Source organism: Pongo abelii, chromosome 18, assembly GCF_028885655.2.
Source record: "Pongo abelii isolate AG06213 chromosome 18, NHGRI_mPonAbe1-v2.0_pri, whole genome shotgun sequence".
Classification (NCBI taxonomy): domain Eukaryota; kingdom Metazoa; phylum Chordata; class Mammalia; order Primates; family Hominidae; genus Pongo; species Pongo abelii.
In genome coordinates, this window is record NC_072003.2 from 13,694,236 (window position 1) to 13,716,810 (window position 22,575).

A 22,575-nucleotide genomic window follows, 5' to 3' on the forward strand; every position below is an offset into this window, starting at 1 on the left:
CTGGGATAAGAGGGTGGTAATGTGCGACACACTTCTGCCTCTTGCAGTGGTTATAAGGAAGCAGGTGAGCCTCACCACGGTGATGCACCATTATTATCATGATCATCCATCTTCCGTGTCCTGGAACAGTCTCACCATCAGTAGCCACCGCCCTACAGGGGCAACATCTGGCCTGCAGGGAGGCTTTCCTTCACCTGGTGTTTTTTCTCCCTTTTCAAGTTAAATGAGGTGCCAGCATTTACAAAAAAAAAAATCTGATATGACATAAAAATCTAGATTCCTGGCTTCTCTTGAAAAAAAAAAAACAAAAAAACCCAGAGATCTGGCAACAATGGAATCGTATCATGCATGACAAGATCAGCTCGAGCAGAGGAACTCAGCAGCTATGCCAGCGTCAGCTTGCTACATTCCTCTCCCACCTGTCCATTTCAGTTCTGTTACCTGCCTGACCCCCGAGCTTTCATCCCCTGTCCCATAATGTGATGCCTTCTTCCAAGTGTACTAATGGGTATATATGGTTGTTTCTAGGGAGCTTGGCTTTAGGCTAGTTAGCTTTTGGAGTTCTGTCAGCTTCGAGCTTTCCTCTCTCTCTTCTTCTTTTTTTTTTTTTTTTTTTTTTGGAGCTAGGTCTCACTCTGTTGCCCAGGCTGGAGTGCAGTTGTGAGATCATGGCTCACTGTAGCCTTGACCTCCCCAGGCTCAGGTGATCCTCCTGCCTCAGCCTCCTATGTAGCCTGGACTACAGGTGTGTGCCACCACACCTGGCTAATTTTTTGCAGAGATGAGATTTTGCCATGTTGCCCAGGCTGATCTCGAACTCCTAAACTCAAGCAATCTGCCTACCGCAACCTCCTAAAATGCTGGGGTTACAGGTGTGAGTCACTGTGCCTAACCAGAGCTTTCCTCTCTCTTGATTTCACGTCAGGTCGTTACTTATCATTGTTGGCACAACTGACAGGAAACCAATATCATAATCTCTGAGGATTTGGACAATTCCAAGATACATAATCAACATGACCTTCTCTATGTTTTCCTGAAGACATGCCTAACTGACAAAGTATAATTATCTTTAAATCCCTAAAAGAAAAGGAAAGACTGGGAACACACACAATCTCCCAATGATGCATGTAGCTAAAGAACTTGTTTCTGGCCTGGCGTGGTGGCTCACGCCTGTAATCCTAGCACTTTAGGAGGCTCTGTCTCCCAAAATGGAGGTGGGTGGATCACCTGAGGTTAGGAATTCGAGACAAGCCTGGTCAACGTGGTGAAACTCCGTCTCTACTAAAAATACAAAAATTAGCCGGGCATGGTGGTGCACGACTGTAATCCCAGCTACTCAGGAGGCTGAGGCAGGAGAATCATTGGCATCTGGGACGTGGAGGATGCAGTGAGACAAGATTGCACCACTGCACTCCAGCCTGGGTGACAGAGTGAGACTGTCTGAAAAAAAAAAAGAACTTATTTCTTAGTTCTGGGATGCTGGGATGAATGTGGCTATTCTTCCCCGGACTTTGGGAGGCTGAGGCGGGTGGACTGCTTGAGTCCAGGAGTTGGAGACCAGCCTGCCAGCCTGGGCAACATGGTGAAACCCGGTCTCTACAAAGGAACTTGTTTTTCTGACTTGGTGAATTTGAGTGATCATCTACGGATCTATCCAGAGGGCTATTCTCCAGGAGGCAGTGGCACCCTGTTTGCTTCTTTAGTTGTCCAATTAACACTTAGGAAAGTCAATTAATACAATCAGGCTTACTGAGTTTATTAAAGAGGAATCATTAATTCTGAGTTTAAGAATTTTTCTTTTTTTTTTTCTTTTTGAGACAAGTCTTACTCTGTTGCCTAAGCTAGAGTGCAGTGGTGCAATCTCGGCTCACTGCAAACTCCGCCTCCTGGATTCAAGCAATTCTCATGCCTCAGCCTCCTGAGTAGTTGGGATTACAGGTGCCCACCACCATGCCTGGCTAATTTTTGTATTTTTAATAGAGATGGGGTTTTGCCATGTTGGCCAGACTGGTTTCAAACTCCTGATCTCACGTGATCCACCCATCTTGGCCTCCCAAAGTGTTGGGATTACAGGCGTGAGCCACTGCACCCAGGCTAAGAATTTTTATACCCTTACTTATAAAGATCTTGTGATGTAATGATTGTTAACTCTTTAGAAATTGTAATCTTTATCCAGAATCACAGGGAAAATAAAAAAAGAAATCGTAATTTTTAAACTACTTGGTTCAGCAGTATAAGATCATGGTTGTACCCCTTCACTCAACATACATTTATTATGACCATTGTATACGGCTAATATTTTAAGAATGATACTTTTAAGGGCTAATTTATTGGAAGTCCAGCCTGAAAAATATGATTTCAATCATTTCTTCTTTTTTAGAGACAGGGTCTCACTCTGTTGCCCAGGCTGGAGAGCAGTGGTGCAATCATGGATCACTGCAGGCTTGAACTTTCGGGCTCCAGAGATCCTCCCACCTCAGCCTCCCAAGTAGCTGGGACCACAGGCATGTGCCACCACACCCAGCTAATTAAAATTTTTTTTATATAGACAGGGTCTTGTTAAGTTGTCCATGATGGTCTCGAGTTCCTGGGCTCAAGCAATCATCTGGTCTCGGCTTCCCAAATGGCTGGGATTATGGCATGAGCCCAGATGACCTCAATTGTTTCTTAGCAAGAAGGTTCAGTGTAAGAATAGAAAGATTTTGGCTTCCATGGGCCTCTGGTTAGGCTAAATTCTCTCGTTATATATTAACTGACAATAGATGACTCTTTACTTCGCAATGATTGCCTGTATTTATCACCTTATTTTTCCAGGGTACAAACTGAAAAAAAAAATCAAAGAGAGAAATTAAACTTCTCTAGCAGCAGGGAAAATACAGCATTGGAAATAAAATACATTGTAGGAAAAAAAAATGACTTCTTTTTTTTTTTTTTTGAGATGGAGTCTTGCTCTGTCACCCAGGCTGGAGTGCAGTGGCACAATTTTGGCTCACCTCAACCTCTGCCTCCTGGGTTCAGGCGATTCTCCTGCCTCAGCCTCCCAAGTAGCTGGGATTACAAGCACGCGCCACCAAGCCTGGCTAAATTTTTCATAGAGACGGGGTTTCACCATGTCGGCCAGGCTGGTCTCAAACTCCTGACCTCAGGTGATCTGCCTGCCGCGGCCTCTCAAAGTGCTGGGATTTACAGGCGTGAGCCATTGCAACCTGTGACAATTATTAATATTTACTGAAGCCTTATAATATTAAGGGCATAACAATCATATGGAATAAGCATTACTACCATGTCCATTTCACAGATGAGAAAATGGAGTTCTAACTAGTAAAGGGCAGAGCCATGTTTTAAATCATGGTCTGGTCCCTGGTTGGAAATCAGGTGGAAACAATTGGAAATCAGGTGGAAACACCAAAAGAAAAAAAAAATCGTGGTCTGACTTAAAGCCTGTCTTCCTAATACGCCATTATCCTGATAAAGTAATCAATAATGGTTATTAGTTCAAAGGACTGATTTACTCCTTTATCATCTAGGCCACATCATAGAGATGCTACTGCACAGCTGAGAAAAACAAACTAGCATTTGACCACACTGCATTTTGGAACATGAACTCTAGCTGGTAGCTGTTAGGGTGAGTATGCAGAGACATTTACAATAGAAATAGGGGTAGGAATGGGTGGGGGAAACCCCTATTTCTGACATTCCAGGTCCATTCCTGGATACATCACTATAACTACCAGCAGAATACTACAGAAATTATTAAATATCTAGAGTGCACACCCATTTATAGTGACTACAAAATTAAAACGTGCTCAAATGTAAGCAAGGCAAGGTTCAGGAACCACAAACAAAACAGAATACAATGTGCACTTCCTGCAGGCAGCAAAAGCCGGCTCTCCCATTAACATAAGAGAAGCATTAGGCCGGGGCAGTGGCTCACGCCTGTAATCCCACCACTTTGGGAGGCCAAGGCGGGTGAATCAAGAGGTCAGGAGTTTGAGACCAGCTTGGCCAATATGGTGAAACCCCGTATCTACTAAAAATATTAAAATTAGCTGGGTGTGGGACTCCATCTTAAAAAAAAAAAAAAGAGAAGCATTTCCAGTCACTTACTGTATAAAACGTTGAGTTTTCAAACTCCAACTAGAATTTTTTTCTGGACAGGGTCAGAAACCAGTAGAGCAAAGGTGACTAGCTCCTCTAGATGCTGACTTGCTGCCTAGACCTTAAAGCCCTGTGATTTATTGCCTTAGGTGGTGTTGGGTAAGACGAAGATGGGCTGAGAAGGCTATCCTGGCTCTCGCTGGAGCCTGCCCTCTTTGATTTCTCGTGGCATATATTCAAGGACCCATCCTGTACTATACTCTGTAGATGTTCAGTAACTCAGATAGCTATCAAAAACTGTGGGTAGTTACCAAGTCAATAACTCAGATAGCTATCAAAAACTATGGGTAGTTACCAAGTTACCCACACCTTAACTATTGGGGTTTGTTTTCAATCTTTTATGTCTTTGAGACTGAGTCTCACTCTGTCGCCCAGGCTGGAGTGCAGTGGCACACTCTCGGCTCACTGCAACATCTGCCTCCTGGGTTCATGCGATTCTTGTTTCTCAGCCTCCCAAGTAGCTGGAACTTCAGGCACCCACCACCATGCCCAGCTAATTTTTGTATTTTTAGTAGAGATGGGGTTTCACCATGTATCCCAAGCTGATCTTGAACACCTGAGCTCAAGCAATCTGCCCGCCTTGGCCTCCCAAAGTGCAGGGATTACAGGCATGAGCCACAGTGCCTGGCCTTGGACATTTTTCCTTATCCTCACATTGTTCCCTTCATCTGTAACACAACTTCACAACATTGCTGGGTCAAAAGTATCCAACTGGAAAGACCCAAATCAACTGTCACTTGAAAGTCTTTAATGACTAACTCCTCAACACCCAAATTAATCTTTCTTGTCTCTGTGCATTAGCATAACTTTTATTTGTGTACGTTTTCTCATCTCCTGGACTATAATTTCCTTAGGCTGGTAGAGTTGAAACAGTATGGTCTTAGGAGTGACACTGATCTGGGTTCCAAATCGGGTCACGATTTATTCTTCCTAAACTTCCTATTTCCCACTGATCCGTCTAGGATAATCATGTCAACTTCGACGGGCTGTTGGGAAGTTTACTTTAAAAAAAATTTTTAAGAGACAGCGTCTCCCTATGTTGCCTAGGTTGGTCTGGTCTCCTGGGCCCAAGGGATACTCCCACTTCCGCCTCCCAAACTGCTGTGATTACAGGCGTGAGTTGCGGAGCCCCGCCCTGCTGTGAGGTTTAGATGACAAACTATCTATAGGTACTCAAAGTTTGCTGTGTGGCTGATCGGCATTATTAACAGAATTAGCAATAGCAGCATTTATTGAGTGATGGCTACCTACTTAGTGGCACTGCCAAAAGCTGGAGCCAAAAAACAAAAAGAACTGCCCTAGAGAAATACAATGTTTCCATCAAGTTTATGGATATAGGGAAATGCAGAGCACACCTGTCAGGATACACCCAGACTGGATGTTGACAAAACAGCAGCCACAAAAACAAACAAAACAACCCCATCAGCACGTGCAGTCCGTGCCGGCTCGGGGGTATGTCCTGGGAAGAGAGTAAAGCTCTTTCCTACTGGCGATTTGGAGCGTGACATCAAGATCACCCCCTTGCAAAGGACCGACCAATGGGCTTCGGCGGGGAGGACCCAACGGCGACAGTTGAGGGCTTAACAGCGTCTAGGCTCTCACTTTCTCTTTTCCGCTAAAGCTGGGATGCTGCCTCCTGCCCCGCCATAGATCCCCATTTAGACACAACCTGACTCTCATTTGTCGCCCCCTCCCGCCGGCTTTTTTAATAAAAGACAATTCTCGGCCGGGCGCGGTGACTCACGCCTGTAATCTCCCCACTTTGGGAGTCCGAGGCGGGTGGATCACTTGAGGCCAGGGGTTCGAGAACAGTCTGACCAACATGGTGAAAACCCGTCTCTACTAAAAATACAAACATCAGCCGGGGGTGGTTGCGCGTAATCCCAGCTACTCAGAAGGCTGAGGCAAGAGAATCGCTTGAACCCGGGAGGCGGAGGTTGCAGTGAGCCGAGATTGCTCCACTGCACTCCAGCCTGGGCGACAGAGCAAGACTCCGTCTCAAAAAAGAAAAAAAAAGGAAATTCTCTTTTGCATAAGTTATTTCCGAGTCGCAAGTCGCAGAATCAGAAGAGCCGAGTTCTTGCCTGGCCGCAGTGTGACTTTGGGATTTCACTTTCTCCCTTCTGCGCTTCGGTCACCCTACTTTAAAGAATGGGCACAATCGCTCCGCCTTAGGCCAGGAACGTGACTCGACAATTAGACCGTAAACTCAGTGTGGCGACTATCAGGAGCCTCATCAATTCCGGTCCGGCTGTTGCATGGTGCGGCAAGCGCTCCTAGCGGGCAGGCGCCCCGTGGTCCCCCTCTAAGGTGTTTGGAAGCGACCCCTCCTCCTTCCCGCCCTAGGGAGCCCCTGGAGCGAGTGGCTCTGACCCTGACCCCCGAAAGGACGCAGGCGAGGCCCAGCGACCGGCTGTGCGGACGTGGGGCTCTCGGGAAGGGATAGCGCAGTTGGCCAAGCTGGGGTCCGAACCCCGCGGCCAGGAGTGTGGATGCTCAGGACTCGGGCCTGCGTGAGGAGACGCCCCGCGCGCCTCCTACGACCCGGCTGGGGAGGCTCCGCAGAAGGGATTCCCGCTCCGTCTTCCACATCACTCCCCGATATCAAGCCCGAGTCGCCCCCTCAGCACCCCCCAGCCGTGTCGCGGCTTACCATTCCACTCGTCCCGGGCCAACCGGGCCATTATTCTCAGCCCAGACCCCCGCGGGAGCAGAGGACGAGATAGAGGCTTCGCTACCGGAAGTAAGACACTGCGGGGAGCTTGCCCCGGACCCGTAACCATAGAGGAGAGGCCGCTCTCCTTTCACAAGCCCCCTCAACCCCGCGACCTCCCCGCTGCCTAGAGCGGCCACTCCCAGCCGGAGGAAGTGGGCGCATGCGTCACACCTCCGGTCCCGCCTCTTCCTCTTCACCCACAGACCGAGTACCCCGGCTCGGCAGTCACAGCCCAAGGGGTGACGGATGTGTGTCAGTGTCCGCTCCTCCTGGGCGGCTGTTCTTGTATCCGGAGGATACAAGCTTTGCCTAGAAATTAAAATGATATTACAAGGCCGCACTGTACTCTCTACAGTTATTTTTTGCCTTCACGTTTTATGTAGAAAATCACAGGACTATACGTTCAATTTGCGGTAAGAATCGGAATTAAATGATTTTTATTTCTATTAAAATATTTTTTTCATAGAGATGGGGTCTCGCTGCGTTTTCCAGGCTGATCTTGAACATCTGGCCTCAAGGAATCCTCCTGCCTCAGCCTTACAAAGTGCTGAGATTACAGGCTTGAGCCACCTCGTACAGCTTGAAATGATTTTCTTATCACCACGTTTCGCCCCTTCCCAGCGTCTAGGTCACAGCGTCTACAACTTATGCTGATTATCTGGTTTTGTTTTGTTGTTGTTCTTTGTTTTTGAGACAGAGTCTCACTCTGTCACCCGCCAGGCTGGCGTAGAGTGGCACGATCTTGGCTCTCTGCAACCTCCGCCTCCTGGGTTCAAGCGACTATCCCACCTCAGCCTCCAGAATAGTTGGGAGTACAGGCGTGCACAACCACGGCTGGCTCATTTTAAAATTTCATTTTATTTTTATAGAGACAGGGTCTCGCTCTGTTCCCCAGGCTGGTCTGGAACTCCTGGGCTCAGGTGATTCTCCTGCCTCAGCCCCCGAAAACGCTGGGATTACAGGTGTGAGTCATGGCGCCAGGCCCCCATTAAACAGTTATTTATACAGATTTATTAATACGGTGCTTCCCAGTTCACATTCATTAGCACCACTGAGCCTCAGTACAATCCCAGGAAATTGAGGTTTAGGAAGGTTTAATACATTCCAGAACTAATAAGTTGCTGAGATAGATTTTGGAAATAGGTCTTCTAATCAACTTTCTGTTTGTTTGTTTTGGAGACCGAGTCTCGCTCTGTCGCCCAGGTTGGAGTGCAGTGACACAATCTTGGCTCACTGCAACCTCCGCCTCCCGAGTTCAAGCAATTCTGCCTCAGCCTCCCGAGTAGCTGGGACGGGACTACAGGGGTGCGCCACCACGCCAGGCTAATTCTTTGTATTTTAGTAGAGATGGGGTTTCACTGTGTTGCCCACGCTGGTCTCGAGCTCCTGGCCTCAGGCAATCCGCCTGCCTCGACCTCCCAAAGTGCCAGGATCACAGGCGTGAGCCACTGCACCCGGCACTAACCAACTTTTCATAGTTGGCTTTTGTGAAAGACCAACCTGAATGTATTCATTCAACCCATGCTTATTGAGTGTCTGCTACGTATCAGCCCAGTGCTAGGCATTGGAGAACAGCAACCCCAAACCAACATACAATTCCATTAGGGCCGGGCCTCATATGTTGCACTCGACATAGTATTCCCAGAGGCTAATGCAGTAGCTAAGGGTCTCAGCTTTGCTCTCCGTGATCACCTAAGTAACAACCCCTATTATTCTTTTAATTTAATTTATTTTTTTTTTTTGAAAAGAAGTCTCGTTCTGTCACCCAGGCTGGAGTGCAGTGGCGTGATCTCGGTTCACAGCAACCTCTGCCTCCCGGATTCAAGAGATTGTCCTGCCTCACTCTCCCGAGTAGCTGGGATTACAGGTGCACACCACTGCACCCGGCTAAGTTTTTGTGTTTTTAGTAGAGACAGGGTTTCACCATGTCGGCCAGGCTGCTCTTGAACTCCTGACCTCAGGTAATCCGCTCGCTTTAGCCTCCCAAAGCGCTAGGATTACAGGCGTGAGTCACCAAGCCCAGCCAATTTTTGTATTTTTAGTAGAGACAGGGTTTCACTATGTTTGCCAGGCTGGTCTCGAACTCCTGACTTCATGATCCGCCCGCCTCGGCCTTCCAAAGTGCTGGGATTACAGGCATAAGCCACCGGGTCCGGGCTAATTTTATTTTTTTAAGAGACAGGTCTCACTATGCTGTCCAGGCTGGTCTCGAACTCTTCAGTTCAACGGATCCTCCCGCCTCGGCTTCCCAAAGTGCTAAGCTTACAGGCGTGAGCCACCGCGTGCAGATCCCATTATTCTCTATTACATCGCCCCGCTCTTTTTCTTAATAGCGATTTTCATGTGTTACCAAATGGCAAGTTTGACTCCCGCCTGAATTTCCCCTTACCCCAAGTTTAAGCTAAAATGGGGTAGGGAGCACGTTTTCCTGTTCATCACTGTATCTCCACCCCTGTAAGAGTGGCTAGCATATCATAGAAAGCCAGTAAGTATTTCCTGGTCGACTGGATGTCGAGACACGCACATTTTTCCTACTAAAGTGAATGCCCGCACAAATTAGGCCACGCCTTGGGGACTTCGATAGCCACGCCCCTCCTCTGTCCCTATAAGGAGGGAAAGGAGCCCAGCCTTGGCCCCGCCCCCGCCGCCGCGTAGGCGCTGACGCAAGCGCAGCAGGCGCGCGCTGTTTCCGGAAGTCGCGGCCGGCGTCACCGCTGCTGCTGCCTCAGCTACTGCCGCGGTCGCCGCGGAATTCGGCGAGTAGAACCGCTGAGGCGGGCGCGGGGCCGGGTTTCCGGCCACTCTGCAGAATGGAGATAATCAGGAGCAGTGCGTGTCCGCCGTGCACCTCCCCGCCTCCCCACACCCGGCTGCCCCTGGCCTGCTAGGCCGAGACCATGGCCGGCGTGTTTGGCTGGGCCTGGGGCTGAGGCAGCCAGCCCTTCAGGGCTTTTCCCTCCTTAAGCTGGTGCGCCTCTTGGGGTCTTGTCCCGCTGCGGACCGTGCACCCTAGGGGCCTTGTACTTACTCCTCCAACCCCGGCACCACCCGGGGCCTTGTCCTTCTCCGGGCCGGGCACCCCCCGGGGCTTGTCCCCCCTGGCCCATGCACCCCTCGAGGACTTGATTCCTCTCGCCCCGGTGCACACCTCCGGGACTTTTCCCCTTCCGGCTCTCAGCCTCGGCGCTCCTTCCCTCTCCCCTTAGCAGGAATTCAGGCCACTGGTTCTGAGCCTCTTTTTCGGTTTCTCCGCAGATTTTAAGAGTAATCTTCACAAAGTGTACCAGGCCATAGAGGAGGCCGACTTCTTCGCCATCGATGGGGAGTTTTCAGGTATCCCCCCCCCCTTACAAGCTCAGGCTAGCACTTTGCAGTGCGTAGCCAAGGCTCCTTCAATCCCCCAGCCCCCAACTTCTTAATGCTTGGTGGTGGCCTCTTGCTGTTAGTAGCCTTGGGCGGGTTTCACAGGTCTCAGTGTTACCCTTTAAACGTTTCAAAAGCACGAAAGAAATGAAGATACGCCGTAGGTTTGTGATTGGACTCAGGATTTCAGATAGAGATGATGGTTTTGGTGCTGCTTAAAACAGTGCGGCGTGTACATTGCAGAGAGCTTGAGGATTAGGGTCAGAGTTTTTTTTTCTTAATTTTTTTTCTTGATGGTAAAATAGGTATAACATGAAATTTCCCATTTTAAGTGGCTTTACAGTTAAGTGGCATTAAGTACATTCACATTGCTGTGCAAACATCACCATCCATCTCTAGGACTTCTTCATCTTCACAGTCTGAAACTCTTTACACATTAAACTGGCCATTCCTCCTTTCCCCCAGCCTTTAGCAACCGCCATTTGTCTCTGAATTTGACTGCCCTTGACATCTCATATAAGTGGAATCTTACAATATTTGCCCTTTTGTGACCGGCTAGGGTCAGGTTTTTGCAGATAAATGAGATATTTCTTTATGCATTAGTGGACGCGTTCATTGCCTGCCTCAACAGGTGTGTATAGAAGAAATACTTCACTGACACTTAAAGTTGCAAATTTTTTTTCCCCTTTTTTAGGGGGAGCAAAGACTAGTTTTTAAATTGTTGATGTCAGTATGAACGGTTCACTCCCTTTGATATGGACATCCATTTTTGCTGTCTGATTTTCCATGTTTGAATCATGCAGGAATCCATGCAGGGGTAAATAGTATCCTCGGCTTTAAGTAGTGTCTAGTTGGAGTCACTTCCCTAAGAAGCTAAGAGTTTTCACCAGAAATAATTTTCTGTTAACCTTGAAGATACATTCTTTGTATAGATATTAACCACTCCAAACTCTTGACCAAGACTGGAACTCTGGCAATAATATACTTAGGGATTTATTGATGTCTGTTTATACAAGAATCTTTTAAAGTAGCAAAACTTATTCAAGCATAGAGGTTGTTTTCTTACATGATTACTGTGTTTTAAGTCATGTTTTAGACACTGGAACTGGCTATTCTCATGTTGAAACATTCGCATCTCTAAGTTCGTTATTAGAGGGTTTAACCTGGTGGCCACTGAAATTAATGCTTATTTTGAAAAAGTAAGTTAGGGAGTGCTTCCAAGTAACCTTAATTCATGATACGACATTATAGAGGCACTGAATGGTTGACTGGCATTTTTATGTTAGTATTTATTAGTAAGCTAAAAATTTTTATTTCTTAAAATCTAGGAATCAGTGATGGACCTTCAGTCTCTGCATTAACAAATGGTTTTGACACTCCAGAAGAGAGGTATCAGAAGCTTAAAAAGGCAAGTGGATGTGCTAGAAAATCTTTTTCTTTCTCATGTTAGTCTTCCTTATGTTAAATGATAGAGAAATATTGTTACTAAACTTGTGCATTAAGGTTTTGTAAGTGCAGTATTTTCTCCTCAAACCTAGCCATGAAGTGATTTTTTTTTGTTTTGTCTTGTTTTAGAGACAAGGTCTCGCTGTGTCACCCACGCTGGGGTGCAGTGGCATGATCATTGCTCTGTGGAGTCTTGAACTCCTGGCTCAAGTGATTCTCCTCCCACAGCCTCCCAAGTAGTTGGGACTACAGGCGCAAGCCACTGTGCCCAGCCGATTATTATTTTTTTCATATTCTTTTGTGGAGATCGGTCTCACTTTGTTGACCAGTCTGGTCTCGAACTTCTGGTGTCAAATGATCCTCCTACTTTAGCCTCCCAAAGTGCTGGGATTACAGGTGTGAGCCACCACACCTGGCTTTAAAGTGTTATTTTAATGATATTTAAAACAGCAAAAATAATTGTTTGCTGGAAAACATTTTGGGGAAGGTTTAGCATTTTCAGTGTTAATTTGATTCATAGGAAATATGAGGCAGTTATTTTAATCATTTGGAAATAGACCTAATATGATTCTTTGGATGATGGATAAATAGGTCCTTAAATGGGAAAAGTATTATGAAATGTATACAAATTAATAAGGCTTCTGATTCATATGTGTTATCTGTTCTAATTGGAAGTATTCTGCTGAAGTCTCATTGAGTAATTCAGAAAGCCCACCTGTTTGAAAATGCTATGCTCACATGGAATATGCGGCACTTTTGTGACAGATATTTTATTTCCCTTTTCCAGCATTCCATGGACTTTTTGCTATTTCAGTTTGGCCTTTGCACTTTTAAGTATGACTACACAGATTCAAAGTAGGTTGTGTTAACAAACGTTGGGAATTCTGTTTTTGTGGCACAATGTCGCCTCCTAAGTCTCCTTTTATCTTATCCCAGGTATATAACGAAGTCATTTAACTTCTATGTTTTCCCGAAACCCTTCAATAGATCCTCACCAGATGTCAAATTTGTTTGTCAGGTAAGTAGCATAATTGAGATTTTTCTTTTCTGATTGCTGATGAGGCAGCATGGAGATGTGAAATCAGAATTTGGTTCTACTACTAATTTTGGGCTTTGGGGCAAATCATTTCACCTTTGACCTTCAGTTTTAGGGTAATAAATTAATGACCCTGTTATCTCCTCCTTTGCTGTAGAATGAATTAAGGAGGGCCAGGTGTGGCAGCTCATGCCTGTAATTCCAGCACTTTGGGAGGCCCGGGGCGGGCAGATCACGAGGTCAGGAGATCTAGACCATCCTGGCTAACACGGTGAAACCCTGTCTCTACTAAAAGTACAAAAAAAAAAAATTTGCCGAGCGTGGTCATGGGTGCCTGTAATCCCAGCTACTCAGGGAGGCTGAGGCAGGAGAATGTCATGAACCTGGGAGGTGGAGGTTGCAGTGAGCCGAGATCACGCCACTGCACTCCAACCTGGGCAACAGAGCGAGACTCTGGCTCAAAAAAAAAAAAAAAGAATGAATTAAGGAATAAGATGCAGAGATAGACAGATATGAGAACATGAGATTTAGTAATTCTAAAGCTGAATTTGATAACATAGCTTCATAACTCCATTTGGGACTTTTATTATCTTACCCCCAAGTTGAACCACCTACACATAAAGACTTTCAGGCTTCTTGGCTGGACATGGTGGTTTACGCCTGTAATCCTAGCAGTTTTGGAGGCCGAGACGGGAGAATCACTTGAGCTCAGGAGTCTGAGACCAGCCTGGGCATAAAATAGTGAAACCTCATCTCTATTTTAAAATAAAAATTAAAATAAAAGACTTGGAGGCTTCTCCTTATCCTTACTCATTCTCCTCGCATCCACTCCGAGGGTGTAGACCTTTATTTTCTGGAAAAGCAGAGTGTGTGTGTATCCTATCCAAAAAGAGAAAGCCCAGAAGAGGTTCAACTATTTATGCTGACTTCCTTTTCTCAAGCTCACTAATTAGGAAAGGGGGGTAGGAAAAAAACTACTGTTTCTCTTGAGAAGAGAGCTTAATTGATGGGTCAGTATTAGGGAGGTTCTCCTTCAGGATATGCCCTCTAGAAGTGTTGTAGCTGACCTGGTAGACACTCAGTAAATATCACTTTTTCCTTTTTGCTCTCTTGATTATCTGTTGTAATGGATAAGGAGAATGTGAGTAAGGGGTGTGGGTGTGTGGCTATGTGATTAAAGATAAGTCTTAATCTTTTCTCCCTTAAAATCTTGCATCCTATCTTCTCTCCCACTAACAACATGAATTTATTTGAGTCTTGCCATCTTTCCCTTCTCTTGCAGATTAATGGTAATGCAGTTATGAAAGTCTCGAGGGTAGGCTTCAGAGTGATTGAGTTATGTCAAATTCTTTCTCAAAACTGGCAGTACATAAACAAATGAAATCGAGAGTTAATCATATGCTTGTGGGCAAAAGAGAAAAGGTGAAGGTTAAATTCTGGTCTTACAGACAGTTTCCTAAATTAGCAAGTAAACCAGTTGACATTTTACCTTTACCCTGCAATCAGTTAATAGCTATTTATCAATCACCGTGGCATGGGATACTTAAAGAGTATTTATAAATTTTCTTTTCTTTTTTTTTTTTGAGACGAAGTTTCGCTCTTCTTGCCCAGGCTGGAGTGCAATGGCATGATCTTGGCTCACCGCAACCTCTGCCTCCTGGGTTGAAGCGATTCTCCTGCCTCAGCCTCCCGAGTAGCTGGGATTACAGGCATGCACCAAGATGCTCAGCTAATTTTGTATTTTTAGTAGAGATGGGGCTTCTCCATGTTGATCAGGCTGGTCTCGAACTCTCAACCCCAGGTGATCTGCCCACCTCGGCCTCCCAAAGTGCTTGGGATTACAGGCATGAGCCACCGCACCCGGCCTTACAGTTTTTTTTTTGGTAAATTTTCATTGAGGGAAAAGTAGGCTCAGTTGGGAAATTTGTGTGGATATAGTTTTCTAGCAGTACCAGCAACACAGAATTATTTAAAATGGGTTCCATGGCTTTGGCCAGGGGTTAATCAAACAAAAGCAGAGGGTGGCAGTGGGACACCTTGGGGATGGCACTTTGTTCTTTTTTTTTTTGAGATGGAGTTTCGCTCTTGTTGCCCAGGCTAAAGTGTAAAGGCACAATCTCAGCTCATTGCAACCTCCGCCTCCCGGGTTTAAGTGATTCTCCTGCGTCAGCCTCCTGAGTAGCTGTTACTACAGGCATGCACCATCACGCCGGCTGATTTTATATTTTTAGTAGAGATAGGGTTTTTCCATGTTGGTCAGGCTGGTCTTGAACTCCCGACCTCAGGTGATCCTCCCATCTTGGCCTCCCAAAGTGCTGGGATTACAGGCATGCACCACCACGCCGGCTAATTTTATATTTTTAGTAGAGACGGGGTTTCTCCATGTCGGTCAGGCTGGTCACGAATTCCCGACCTCAGGTGATCCTCCCACTTTGGCCTCCCAAAGTGCTAGGATTACAGGCATAAGCCACCACATCTGGCCGATGGCACTCTGTTCTAAACGATCAAGACAAAACTGGTTATTTTGGGAAATGTATTGGAAACAGATCAGAGGAACTTCACCCACTGTACAAACCATGATTGTACACGTGGAATACTTAATACAGTTGTAGTTGACAGCCACTCTTTTAAAAAAAGCTATCATAGACTTGAAGATAGTCCAGAGAGTAATGTCTAAAACAGATGAATAAAAATGCTGGGATTCTCTAGTGTGGAAAAGCAAAGGCAGAGAAAAGGTTTAGACTCTGTAAATTTGGGAATTGTATGAAAAGGTAAATGTATTTTTCGATTTTCTTTGGTCTCTCATTTAAGGTTTTTGTTTTATTTAAAATTCTATAGTTGTAGCAGAGTTGCATACAAGGGCATTAGGTTCTGGAGTTAGTAAGTAGGGTAAAAATTGGGTCAAAATCTCTCGCAGAAAGCTCTTATCACCCTTAAAGCATATAGGATTTGAGGATGCAACAACTTAATACGTTCTTTAAAAAATAAGACCCTGTGTGCGCAGTGAGATGCTCCCATGTGCTTGTCAAGATGTGGAGGAATGGGCTGACAGAACCACACTCACACCCAGAAGAGTGTGTTTGTAGAATAGTAGGGCAGTCAGCATAGCATGAAATTTACATCATTTTTGTCTTCTCCTTTTTCTTTTCTTCCTCTTTCTTTTTCAGGCTGAAGATCTGTAGTTGAATTCATAGAAGGTATTTTATATATATAGTTGAGAAAAACTGAAACATAACTGCTGTATGTAGAGTAACAGATGTGTTTCTTTTCTTTTCTTTTTTTTTTTTTTTGAGATGGAGTCTTGCTCTGTTGCCCAGGCTGGAGTGCAGTGGTGTGATTTCGGCTCACTGCACCCTCCGCCTCCCAGGTTCAAGCAATTCTCTTGTCTCAGCCTCCTGAGTATCTGGGACTACAGGCACCTGCCACCACGCCCTGCTAATTGTTGTATTTTTAATAGGTACAGCGTTTCACCATATTGGTCAGGCTGGTCTCGAACTCCTGACCTCAGGTGATCCACCCGCCTTGGCCTCCCAGTGTGCTGGGATTACAGACGTTAGCCATTGCGCCTGGCCAGATGTGTTTCTTTTTTTTTTTCTTGTTTTTGTTTTTGAGACGGGGTTTTGCTCTGTTGCCAGGCTGGAGTGCAGTGGTGCGATCTTGGCTCACCACAACCTCCACCTCCTGGGTTCAAGCGATCCTCCTGCCTCAGCCTCCTGAGTAGCTGGGACTACAAACACGTGCTACCACGCCCAGCTAATTTTTGTATTTTTAGTAGAGACGGGGTTTCACCATGTTGGCCAGGATGGTCTCGATCTCTTGACCTCGTGATCTGCCCACCTCGGCCTCCCAAAGTGCTGGGATTACAGGTGTTAGCCACCATGCCTGGCTGTGTTTCCCTTCTTATATCCTTTTCCCATGCCACTTCCTTCCCATTTTACTCCTTTTTTCCTAGCTTTTATGTACATGTATACATATACACATATGCCTAAACACACATACATATTAGCTTTTTTTTTTTTTTTGGAGACAGAGTCTCTCTGTCACCAAGGCTAGAGTGCAGTGGTGTTGTCATGGCTTACTGCAGCCTTGACCTCACCGGCTCAAGTGATCCTCCTGCCTTAGCCTCCTCAGTAGCTGGAACTATAGGCACATGCCACCATGCCCAGCTAATTTTTGTATTTTTTGTAGAGCCAAGGTTTTACCATGTTGCCTTGGCTTGTCTCGAACTCCTGGGCTCAAGCGATCTGCCCACTTTGGCTTCCCAAAGTGCTGGGATTACAAGAGTGTACCACTGCGCCAGGCTTACATTGTAAAAAATGGGCCAGGCGTGGTGGATCACACCTGTAATCCCAGCACTTTGGGAGGCAGAGGCGGGCGGATCACAAGGTCAGGAGATTGAGACCATCCTGGCCAACGCGGTGAAACCCCGTCTCTACTAAAAATACAAAAAAAATTAGCCAGGCGTGGTGGCAGGCGCCTGTAGTCCCAGCTACTTGGGAGGCTGAGGCAGGAATGGCGTGAACCCGGGAGGCAGAGCTTGCACTGAGCCAAGATCACGCCACTGCACTCCAGCCTGGGTGACAGAGTGAGACTCCGTCTCAAATATATATTTGTGGAATCCTAATCACATTTTATGCAACTCGCATTTGCCAGTCAGCAGAATGTCTTTTATTTCGTAGTATGGATATATATAATTTGTTTAATCAGTTACTTAATTGAAATTTGGAGGCTTTCCAATGGTTATCAGCAATTCTGTAGTCAACTTCTGTGTTCAGTATATCTTTTTGTATATGTAAGAATTTTTTCCTATTATAGATTTCCTAGAAGGGGAGTTGTTGAGACATAGGATATATGCATTTAAAGTTTTGATGGATGTCTCAAATTGTCCTACCAAATATCTGTTCTCATGTCTTGAATCTTTCCATTTTATTTTTTTTTTGAGACGGAGTCTCACTCTGTCACCCAGGCTGGAGTGCAGTGGCATGATCTTGGCTCACTGTAACCTCCGCCTCCCGAGTTGAAGTGGTTCTTCCGCCTCAGCCTCCCAAGTATTTGGGTCTACAGGTGCGTGCCACCATGTCTGGCTAATTTTTGTATTTTTAGTAGAGACAGGGTTTCACCATGTTGGCCAGGCTGGTCACGAATTCCTGACCTCAAGTGATCCACCCGCCTTGGCCTCCCAAAGTGCTGGAATTACAGGCATGAGACACTGCTCCCAGCCTCATCTCTTCAATCATGAACATGTTACATTTATGACAAATCAAAGGTAGTGGCTAGTAAACCCCAAAAGGTTTTGTTAGTTCAAAGGTTTTTTTTTTTTTTGAGATGGAGTCCCTGTCACCTAGGTTGGAGTGCAGTGGCACGATCTTGGCTCACTGCAAGCTCTGCCTCCCGTGTTCACGCCATTCTCCTGCCTCAGCTTCCCAAGTAGCTGGGACTACAGGCGCCGCCACCATGCCCAGCTTATTTTTTGTATTTTTAGTAGAGACAGGGTTTCACCGTATTAGCCAGGATAGTCTTGATCTCTTGACCTCGTGATCTGCCTGCCTCGGCCTCCCAGAGTGCTTGGATTACAGGCGTGAGCCACTGTGTCTGGCCAAGTTCAAAGGTTTTCTTAAAAATTGTGGTAAAATATACATAACATAAATTTTACTATTCTAACCGTATTTAAATGTATAGCTCAGTGGCATTAAGTACATTGACACTATTGTACAACCCAAAGAGTGTTGTTTAGATTAGAAAATAAGCAGCTTCAGAAAAGGCATAGATGACTCTGACTTTGAATTCAGTGGGATAAAGGAAAGTAGGATGTTTTGGTGTCTAGTACTAGAAGAACAAAAATGTCTTCCACAGTTTGTCTTTCAGTGTCTTTGTCAGAGACGGAATGTTTAGGTGGGCAGAGTTATAAGAACACTCCAGCCATGGTAGACAGAAGCCCGCAGACCAAATCAAAATACACTGAGTCTTGGTTCTTGGTTCAGGACAGGATTAGAAAAGAAGTGGGGGTAGGGAAAGATTGCTTGTTGTAAAGTATAAAAGCCTGGCCATGATGGAAGTGATTTGCATGCACTCCCATTTGTTTGTGTGTTTTTCTGTGTTCAGATTGTCTTTTTATATCTCACCGTTTTAAAACGATTTGTTTTGGTTATTAAAGATATATATGGTATTTACCTTTCAACATAAGATTAAAAAATTCGTAAATGAAAATTTGAAAGAAAAGAAAAATGATACAATCACTATGGTATAAATAGAACACAGAATTTGTACCAAAGAAAGTGTAATTTGTTTGTCCCTGAGCTTCCTAGCAGCAAAGAAAAGAGGGAAACACAGTCGTTCCGTGGTCCATAGGATTAGGACAATCCAGAACTCAGGATTAATATAGCTTTCCCCAGAATAGAGACCTCAGAACATTTACCCTTGAATTATAAGTAAATGATTACTGTAGAAAACCTGATCTTCAATCACATCTCTGAAGTCAGTACTGTGATGAATTTAATGGAACTGTTTGTTACCATGTCCTTCAATCTAGACTGATGGCATAATGTCAAAGTACAGTGCAGGAAAGGGACCGGATGAAAATGATTCAGATGTGTAGCCTGCTGATGTTCTGACTTGGCCAAGAATAAAATTAGAGTAGCTACAGTAATCCTTATTTCTTAAGTTCATTTGAGTATGAACTCCATAATTTTGCCATGCTTGTGTTTCATCTATAGTATTGTTCACTTAATACAGTGTTTTTTGTTTTTTGTTTTTTGTTTTTGAGATGGAGTCTCGCTCTGTCACCCAGGCTGGAGTGCAGTGGCACAATCTCAGCTCACTGCAAGCTTCACCTCCCTGGTTCACGCCATTCTCCTGCCTCAGCCTCCCGAGTAGCTGGGACTACAGGTGCCCACTACCGCGCCTGGCTAATTTTTTGTATTTTTAGTAGAGACGGGGTTTCACCGTGTTTGCCAGGGTGGTCTCGATCTCCTGACCTTGTAATCCGCCCGCCTGGGCCTCCCAAAGTGCTGGGATTACAGGCATGAGCCACCGCGTCCGGCCAATGGTTTTTTTTTTTTTTTTTTTTGAGACAGAGTCTTGCTCTGTCACCCAGGCTGGAGTGCAGTGGCATGATCTCGGCTCACTGCAACCTCCGCCTCCTGGGTTCACGCCATTCTCCTGCCTCAGCCTCCTGAGTAGCTGGGATTACAGGTGTGTACCACCACGCCTGGCTAATTTTTGTATTTTTAGTAGAGACGGGGTTTCACCATGTTGGTCAGGCTGGCCTCGAACTCCTGACCTCTTGATCCGCCTGCCTCAGCCTCCCAAAGTGCTGGGATTACATGCATGAGCCACCACACTCAGCCTGTTCTTTGTTTTTTTTTTTTAAGAGACATAGTCTTGTTCTGTCACCCACGCTGGAGTCCAGCGGTGTGATCACAGCTCACTGCAGACTTGAACTCCTGGGCTGAAATGATTTTCTGATTCTCCCACCTCAGTCTGTGGGATAGTTGGGAGTACAGATGGGAACCACCACACTTGGCTAATTTTTAAATTTTTTGTAGAGATGGGTCTCCCTATGTTACTCAGGCTGGTCTCAAACTCTTGGGCTCAAGCGATCCTCCCACCATCTCCTAAAGTGCTGGGATTACAGGTGTGAGCCACTGTACCCAGCCTAATATATACTTATTTTTAAATAATTTTATTATTATTATTTTTAATTGAGATGGGGTCTTGCCATGTTGCCCAGGCTGGTCACACAAACTCCTGGGCTCAAGCGATGCAACCACCTCAGCCTCCCAAAGTGCTGGGATTACAGGTGTGAGCCACCATGTCCAGCCCAGTCTAATGTTTTTATTTAAATCTGGGAACATATTTTGGCTCATGCTGGGTTCGAGATATATTTGTTTCATAAGGCTTATTATTGGGAACTTCTCTTTTGATCTTTTTTTTTTTGAGACAAGGTCTCACTTTGTCACTCAGCCTGGAGTGCAGTGTCATGATGGTAGCCCACTACAGCCTCAACCTCCTGACCTTCCATACTTAAGTGATCCTCCTACCTCAGCCCCTGGGTAGCTGGGACTGCAGGCATGTGCTACCATGCCTGGCTAATTTTTAAATTTTTTGTGGAGATAGGATCTCACTGTTTTGCCCAAGCTGGTCTTTAACTCCTGGGCTCAAGTGATCTTCCTCCCTTGGCCTCCGTAAGTGCTAGGATTACAGGTGCGAGCCACCGTGCCTGGTCTCTCTTTTGATCTTCAACATTGAGAACATTTAATTAAGATTTTGGGTTTTCATTATCTAATTTGAGGTGGATGTCAGTGTCTTATAACCTGTGCATGTGGCTATGTTAAACTTGAACCTGGGACAGGGTAATAAAATACATATTAGTTCTATTTATAGTTTCCTAGTCAGTACTACAGCAGTCAAGCGATCAGGAGCTTTCTGCCTATTGGGAGAATATCTGTTTGCCCAGTGGATTTTTTTTTTTTCTTTTCTTTTTTTTTTTTTTGAGACAGAGTCTTGCTCTGTCACCTGGGCTGGAGTGCAGTGGCTCTCTTGGCTCACTGCAACCTCCACCTCCCAGACTCAAGCAATTTTCCTGCCTCAGCCTCCTGAGTAACTGGGATTGCAGGTGCACACCACCACACCTGGCTAATTTTTTTTTTTTTTGAGACAGAGTCTTGCTCTGTCACCCAGCCTGGAGTGCAGTGGCACGATCTCGGCTCACTGCAAGCTCTGCCTCTCAGGTTTACTCCATTCTCCTGCCTCAGCCTCCCAAGCAGCTGGGACTAGAGGCACACACTGCCTCGCTGGCTAATTTTTTTGTATTTTTAGTAGAGACGGGGTTTGACCATGTTAGCCAGGATGGTCTTGATCTCCTGACCTCGTGATCTACCCGCCTTGGCCTCCCAAAGTGCTGGGATCACAGGTGCGAGCCACCACACCTGGCACACCCGGCTAATTTTTGTATTTTTAGTAGAGACAGGGTTTCACCATGTTGACCAGGCTGTTCTCAAACTTCTGACCGGCTGGTCTCGAACTTCTGACCTCAAGTGATGTGTCCACCTCTGCCTCCCAAAGTGCTGGGATTACAGGCCTGAGCCACTGTGCTGGTCTACCCAGTAGATTTTTTAAAAATATTATGAAGCAGGCTGGGTGTGGTGACTCAACATCTGTAATCCCAGCACTTTGGGGAGCCGAGGCAGGAGGATCGCTTGAGTCCAGAAGTTTGAGACCAGCCTGGGCAACATAGTGAGACCCTGTCTATAAAAAAAAAAAAATTGTGAAACAAAGGATGTTTGTTTTGTAAGCTATAAAGGAGAAGAGCCCAAATGTTTTAAGCAAGTTAATGGATCGTTTGTGGAGTAGAAATTCCTTGTATTGTGACCTTTGGCACATTGCTTCCTTGCCTTATTGTCTTTGTTTTCTTGTTTGAGTTACTTCTCTGCATCTCTTTATATCCTGCCACTAATGTGTTCTGTTTACTCTGTTTCAGAGCTCCAGCATTGACTTTCTAGCAAGCCAGGGATTTGATTTTAATAAAGTTTTTCGAAATGGTAAGATTATGGGTAATCTATCTTTAGAGCTTATAAACCTTCAAAATGTCCTTGGGAAGTAAGTCTGAACTTGGTTGAGAATTATTATTTTGTGCCTGCTGAGACACAATCTCAGAGTTCCAGCATACATGTGTAGCGAGTACACATATGCAGTCTTAGAATTTTTAAAAACTTGCTTACTGTGATTTTTTTTTTTTTTTTTTTGAGAGGGGTCTTGCTTGTTGCCCAGGCTGAAGTGCAGTGGCATGATCTCAGCTCACTGCAAGCTCTGCCTCCCAGGTTTACGCCATTCTCCTGCCTCAGCCTCCCTAGTAGCT

The 22,575-nt window shown here is 45.6% G+C and overlaps 2 protein-coding genes across 11 annotated transcripts in view; one reads left to right on the forward strand and one right to left on the reverse strand.

The window, feature by feature from the left end:
- Positions 1-7,074, reverse strand: part of BFAR (bifunctional apoptosis regulator) — a 38,064-nt gene extending 30,990 nt beyond the window's left edge. The window contains exon 1 of one of the 3 annotated variants that reach the window (XR_008514405.2): positions 6,812-7,032. The gene's annotated coding sequence lies outside the window, so the exon portion shown is untranslated. Of the gene's footprint in view, positions 1-6,811 lie in introns of all 3 variants that reach the window. The other 2 variants (XM_002826144.6, XM_063717190.1) reach the window with 2 other exon arrangements.
- A 2,458-nt stretch (positions 7,075-9,532) lies between these two features.
- The window catches only part of PARN (poly(A)-specific ribonuclease), a 191,294-nt gene continuing 178,251 nt past the window's right edge, over positions 9,533-22,575 (forward strand). For 2 of the 8 annotated variants that reach the window (XM_054533037.2, XM_024241365.3), the window contains exons 1-6: positions 9,533-9,703; positions 10,130-10,207; positions 11,566-11,645; positions 12,471-12,538; positions 12,620-12,701; positions 22,198-22,258. In XM_054533037.2, coding sequence (XP_054389012.1) covers positions 9,685-9,703; positions 10,130-10,207; positions 11,566-11,645; positions 12,471-12,538; positions 12,620-12,701; positions 22,198-22,258 — 388 coding nt within the window. In that variant the 5' untranslated portion in view covers positions 9,533-9,684. 8 annotated transcript variants of the gene reach the window in all.